The sequence below is a fragment of the Lipotes vexillifer genome, unplaced genomic scaffold, assembly GCF_000442215.2.
Source record: "Lipotes vexillifer unplaced genomic scaffold, Lipotes_vexillifer_v1.1 scaffold67, whole genome shotgun sequence".
NCBI lineage: Eukaryota > Metazoa > Chordata > Mammalia > Artiodactyla > Lipotidae > Lipotes > Lipotes vexillifer.
Window position 1 is genome coordinate 762,943 of NW_006797638.1, and position 7,136 is coordinate 770,078.

At 34.8% G+C, this 7,136-nt stretch overlaps 1 protein-coding gene across 3 annotated transcripts in view; it reads left to right on the plus strand.

Annotated features, from left to right (window-relative positions):
- The window catches only part of MCTP1 (multiple C2 and transmembrane domain containing 1), a 539,870-nt gene that overhangs the window by 515,562 nt on the left and 17,172 nt on the right, over positions 1-7,136 (plus strand). For all 3 annotated transcript variants that reach the window (XM_007469753.1, XM_007469754.1, XM_007469755.1), the window contains one exon: positions 6,310-6,419. In XM_007469753.1, coding sequence (XP_007469815.1) covers positions 6,310-6,419 — 110 coding nt within the window. The remainder of the gene's footprint in view (positions 1-6,309; positions 6,420-7,136) is intronic.

Below are 7,136 nucleotides of genomic sequence, written 5' to 3' on the forward strand. Positions count from 1 at the left end.
CCCTCAGTTTCCTCCTCTCTCTTTTTGCTCTTTCTTCCTTTTGTCTCCTTCCTTCCTTCCTTCCTTCTTTCCTCCCTTTCTTTCCTTCCATTCTTTCTTTCCTGGCTTTCATCATAACCTTAAGAGTGCCAGCTGCCATTTTTAAATGCCTGTTGTTTACATTGCCTAGCCCAGGGGATACCTCTTTCCAAATTTTTGTTATTTTACAGTCACCTTTAAAGTTACATGCAAAAAGCATAACATTAAATTAATGGGGCAAGGTACAACTAAATGTGATGAAAAATTGTACTGTAGAAAATGAGTACTGAAAAGCTTAGTACCTTGAACAGAGGAAGCAAAAAATTAAGATGAGGTAAATACTCATTCCGGATAAAAAAATGTGTAGAGTCAGGAGAAGGGGAAAAAAAGTCTTCTCAGTGTAACAGTATAAAGAATCTAATACCATTTCCTAAAATGGAAACTGACAAGTCAACACTAAGTCATCTGGGGCAAAACTAAACATGCCTAAAAGGTTTCATATATTTAGGAATTCTCTCTAATATTTCAAAATTTTGTTTTTAATATGAGCAAAAATAGATAAAAATAACTTGAATTCTCTTAATAAGAATTGTATACATAGTTTTATTACTACTACTACTACTACTAATAGTTATTTGTACCAGGCATTGTACTAAGACCTCTACATGGCTTATCTTATCTAACTTAGTCCTCTTTATAACCCTGAAGTGTAAATGTTTTTGAGAACTGTTTTATTTTTTAAGAGAAAATATACTGTCTTTAAATGGTCTCCATCTGTCTTCTTAACCTTAACCATATCTCAGAATCCTTTAATGTTTCAATGGAGGGTTCCTATTTTCAAGGTTAATATCAGGAAAAGAGCCAAGGCACCCAGTAACCTGGGTAAGATTTGATATCATAAAAACTGTGTAAGACACTGAGATAAGATTCAGTAGTCAAGAGTCTCTGTGAGTTGTTAAGCTGTTCTCTGGGAGGATTTCAGTGCTCTAGATTTCACAGGCTGAAGGGTAGTTTTCTATATCTGAAAAAGAAGGAATATTGGCACAGAGAAAACATTTCACTACTTTGTGTACCTTTATTCAATCTATACCTCACGTCTACTATTTCCATAGGTTAGAAGCATAGATCTGAGAGGAAGTCTGTATTGCAGGGCATTTTACTGAGTGAAATAAGAAAGCAGTGCACAAAAACCATCTTTAGCATAAAAAATAAATCACGTGAACCCTAAAGATATTCCAAACACAATGTACACTGTGTGCTCTGTGAGGTTCAGTTTGCTCACAGAAGAGCTGTAGTCAACAGTATACTAGAACAATTATGTCTCATAGCAGATATCAGTCTTACTGTTCCCCTTTGCCAGAGGTTACACAGCAAGACTTTAAAGGAAAAGCAGAGTTATGATCCAGATTAGTTCTTTGGGGTGCAAATTTGCATGCCTCTTCTGTGAAATCCTCAGTAAGGTGAACATATGCTCTGGTTTCCTGGGACAGTTCCGTTTTATGCTCATTCTGATGTAAGACTTAATAGCTCTCTTCCTTAACACTCTTAAGACACTCTCAACCTAGAAAGAAAGTGAAATAACATTAATTTTGTAACATCAATATTTTGAGCAAACATGTTCTGTATACCTGCTGTGATCGATACAGCACAGGTGTCCAAGAGATTCATTTTCTATGATGTCAGCAGGGCTGACAGTGACCTCTTTGGCATCAGTGACTGTGGCAGGATGCAGCTGGATGCACGAAGACCCCAACCCCACAGTACACATACCCTGACACCTATCACGTTGGCTTCTCGTTCCCATTTGGAACCGAATCAGTGAATGGGAGCACTTGTCATTTTGGTTTGAAAGTCAATGAACAGGATTCCCCAAATATGTAAGGAGTGTATATTGATCCTTCACGTCTTTAAGAGTTTCCTAAATATCTCACAGCTAGGAAGTAGATATTTCTTTGGAAAAATCTAGTTAACTTTCTGTTGAGATACAGGATAGTAAAATAGGTGATATGAAAGAATCACTGTATTTCAAGTGTGCAGTTATTGATATTTTGTGGACTATTTAGAATAACAAGATTTTAAGAAATTATATGGAATTATTAGAAAAACTTGTACAATATAAATCTCACATTTTCAGATTTATAGTTATAGTTCTTTTTTATGGGTCATTTTCTTTTTACATCTTCAAAAGAAACCTTCGTAATGCATTAAAAAAAACACTGTCACTACCAAGCCTTTGTATGATTAACTACCCTATGATATTTCTTTCATCCAAGCTGGTTTATAAAGGAAAGCAAAAACGACAATAAAAGAAATGTACCAATTTATTCTCTACTAATAAAGTATTGAACATTAGTGAAAAAAGTGTGAAATATTGGAATGCAACACAGAGCAGTTCCACTACCCATTGCAGTTTTGGGTCATATACTGTATATAAAGAGTAATTACTTCATTGGTTGGAAACCACAGTGGAGGAATATAGAATTTGATGAAAGAGATGTTAAGATAAAAACTTTATCCCAAAGCACTTGAAAACTTTGCCAACACTCCAGACTATTTTATTTTGGACTGTGGTGGCCAGGGGTGAGGGGAGTGGGCGCAGGGTGGGAGTGCAGAAGAAAGAATGAAAATTAAAAGTGAGTAGATTTTTAAAAACTCTTTAGCCAATAATCAACATCAGTACTTGGATTTAAAGAATCTACTAAAAATAGTCTTTGTAGATGCCTGAAATGACAGGTTACTAATGAAGATCCCATATTTAATATTTGCACATGACATTATTAACATTAAATCTGGTGGTTTCTAACACATCTTCCACTTCCCATTTTTGAGTCAACTTTCCGGATTTCATTTTCTTGCTGATCATGGTGTTTACGATAATAAATTTCTAAATGTTCGCAAGTCTTTTCTTCTTATTTATCTCACAGGGATCCTGGGTAGGAACTGAAATCTTCCTGGGTAGAGTGGGGAGATCACATGGTATATTGTGCAGAGAACAGACTCGAGTTGGCTGGTTGTAATCCTAATCCAAGCTCTGTCACTTTTCCGTGAGCCTAAGTTTTCTCTCCTGTAAAGTGGAGAAAAATATCTGTGTTGTAGGGTGGTTTTGAGGATTGAATGAGCTGTGTGAAAAGCACTTTATGGTGCTTAATGAGTATCTATTTACATTCTACTTCTTTATAAAAATAATTTAGAATACAAAAAAATACATTAAGAAAAAATAGATAAACCGTGTAAAATCATGCCCAGTGAATACTGATTCATTTATGTCTTCTATCCATGTTACTTTAACAATGATATTGGAGAAAATCAGGGGATTATCCTGATTATAAAAGTAAAATATATTAATTGCAAAGAATTTGAATATTACAGGAAGGTATGAGGAAGGTAAACAGCCATTATCGTTAATATCTTGACACATTCCCTTCATCTATTTCCATCCTACTCATTTCAAAAATAAGTTAGAATTATACTCCATAAACTCCATTTACTTCCCATTCTTTTCAGTTTCTATTAGATCATAAGCATTTTCACTGTCTTTAAGCAATATTTTGTGATTTCCTAATAATCTATCATTTGTATGGTAACATAATTAATTCTACCCAACATGTTAGTGATTTTTCTTTTTGTTATTATAAACAAAACTGCAATGAAAATTGTTTCAGGTGTTCATTGACTATATTGGTAATCCCATCCCTTCATTTGTCATATTTGTTGCAATTTTTTTCCCACTTAGCCTTTTAAATTTATGATAACTTTTGACATAAGTTCTTAATGTTATTTAACTTTTACTACCAGTTATTTTTCTTTGTGATTTTCTCTACTGCTTGTATGTCCAGAAAGTTCTTTCCTATTCCAAGGTCAGTAAATAAATTACCTATCTTTTTCTGTTTTTATAATTCATTTTTAGCTTTTTGCTTTTAAATTAATATAGTATATATTTGGGATACCTCAGTTTGAGGTAGATGCTGGGGTAGATTTGAGCTGTCACAAATAAGTTTGAGAATTTATTAAGGCAGAATTTAATATAATTTCCCCCAAATAGTTAAAACAATTACCCAGTAACATAATAATTCCTTCTTTATGATAGATTTATGATGGTGCTTTATCATACAGTGATCTCTTTCAATGCTCATCTTTCATATTTTAATTACTTAAATATCTGGTACAATAAATGTTTTCTCATTATTTCTCTTTTGCAAACATTACTTGGCTATACGTATTCATTTATTCTTCCAAATAAATTTTAAAAACACTTGATCAAGTTCTCCCCATTTCACTCCACTCCAAACACATTAGGATTTGCTTGACATTGCATTAAACCTTTGTGTTCAACTGAAAAAAAAAAGAATACATTCTTTTAATATTCAGTATTCCAATGCAGAAACATAGTATCTCTAATTTCTTAATATAGATTCTGTACATTTCTTGTTAAGGTATGGCTAAGTGTTTTATATATTTTATTGCTGTTGTGAAAGAAATATTTTTCACCTCATAATTTCAAAGTGGTACGATATTATTCTCAGTGAACTTCCATTGTATAATCTGCATGCTTTGTCTCCAACTTGATTTATTCTGCATGTAGAAAAATATTTTGTAAGAGCACTTTACTTCATAGACAAAATGAACTTAGCCGGTGCTTGAGAGAGAACATTGAAGGCTATGGAGATTATTAGAGCAGACCAATTTTGTAATTATGAAAGGAACTAGAAGGAGCCACTGGTTATCCATTTTATTGTAAAATGTACAATTACATAGGTGAAATGAGTGCATTTTATTACTGGGGAGGGAAAAAAGACAAGAAATTGATGCACCCATGTCTGTAATGACATATGAAGGGCAACTTTTGAAGACAGTGGGGACTCCGAGAGTGTGTAATTGTTCTCTGAGCCTTATGCATTTCATCTACCTCATTGCCTTACAGTCCGTTTTGGTATAAGTGAGATGAATAATGTAGACAATATCTCCCATGGGAATTAAATTTAAAATGAGGGCTCTAAGTAACTGGTATCTAAAGATCATGTTATAAAACTGGCATCCGGGTCCTCAGTCCCACTGTACCCTGTTGTCCTTGGAGGCTGCCCACACACCTGTCATTCGCTTGCCCTCAGTTTCTAAGGTGGCAGGATGCCAGCCCCAGCCAAGTGTTCACAGTGCAAAGTGCTTTAGACTCTTCTAAAATGAAAGTCAGTATGTAAATGTGCAACATGACGACATTATTATTCTAGCTTCCTGGCTGCTTTCAGCAAGCACTGACTGCCACATGAGGTCTCAAGTGTTCTGGCACAGTGTGCAAGTGTTCAAAAGAAGTTAAAGTAATGAAATTGGATCTACATTTCCATAGAGATTCAAGCTGGCATGGAGGAATGGAGTCATGGGTTGGATGGTCTCCACCAAACAGCCTAGGCAAGTGCCTGTGATGCCAGGCTACTAAGCAGAATTTTCTATCGTGAAAGGGCACCACTGTTTCTTCCTCTGGGTCTAAAATTACAAAATGTGCCCCTTTTTCCCAGGCTCACACCACTCTCTGGGCGCTTTATGCTCAGTCCTCACCCATCCATTCCCTGGAGCACACATCAGCTTTGCTTAAATCTAGCACAAGTTTTAAAATGAAGAATTAATTACAAAGTGCGGGGTGGGGAGGATGTTTAGTTAGAACCCTGACTAATAGAGCATGAAGTATGTGACTATTATTCATAAGAGGCGGGGCCAGGCTAACTGTGTATCTGATCTAACTAAGGTGCTGTCTAGAAGTGGCCACTTACTGGATTTCAGTTGACCTTGTTATTTTTTTATTTAAAATTTTTTTTGCAGTTTTCATTGCTCACAGGTCTTCTCATTTGCACCCAGCATTCCCTTCTATTAAAATATCTGGAGCCAAGACCAAACTTAGGTGTATGGGTGCTGGGGCCAAGAAACTGGGTTTGCTAAGTATCGCGTCATGGTAGGTCCAGGGTCAGCACAGATTCCGCATTTGGTCATTCTGAGACCTGATCTCTTTATACCTCCCCTCCCCCTGGCTGAAATGTTTCTGTTCGCCAGGGCAAGAGCAACAGAATCTGTCTTGTGCTTTGCAGCCACCTTTATACTAGCACAGCTCCATAATGCTGAGTACTCTTCCTCCTCGTCCTCCTTTCGTATCCTAAAAATTTCGTGGGCTTCACGTATCCATTTATATATATGCAAAAATGAAGTTCATTTAAGTTTAAAAATCTAAGAGTGGGACAATTAAAAGAATTCAAGCCCTCAAGGATACCTTTACTCATATAGAATCTCTCTTTTATTGTATTTTAGGACAGCGAAAAAAAGGGATTTATAAATAAAATCTATGCCATCCAGGAAGTATGTATCAGTGTCCAGAACATCCTAGATGAAGTTGCTTCCTTTGGCGAAAGGATAAAGAAGTGAGTGATGCTGACATGTGAGCCCTGGTCTTCTGTGGGACAGTGTCCATTTGTTTCTCAGAGGGTGAACTGCCACATTCTTTCTGGCAGGGGATACTCCTGGGTGATCTATTGCTCAGTTTTATCATTATTTACTTTGTTTCTGCCTGTCTTTGGTTTTATGAAAGTTCTGTCAATTTCCTCCTTGAAATTTAGAACATATTGGTTGGAAAGGAGTCATACTTGTAGCTTTGAAGAAATAACACCGTCCTAAATTTTAGCACATTTTCACAGTGAGACTTTGTTCTTACACAGAATATGAAATTGTGATAGAAAAAAAATAAACCAAGTTAAATGAGGATTTCAGGTAATCAAGACACACCTGCAGTTTATTATTGGTCGAGTTATATTTTCATCAATAAAGTTAAATTTAAAAAAATCATACTATATATAGCACCCTGCAAAAATATGCTTTCAATTTTGTATATTTAAATAGCTGAGATCATAATTATAGATGAAATAAACTAATGCTTTGTCATTTAGAAAATATAATTTTTATAATTTAAAAAACAATTTTTTAAACAAGGAAATAGAGCTTCATTGAGAGCTGATGTAAAATTAAGAAACATATTACTTGCATTTTACTTCAAATAGTTTTATTTATTAATATATATATATATATATATATATATATATATATATATTTTTTTTTTTTTTTTTTTTTTTTTTTTTTTTTTT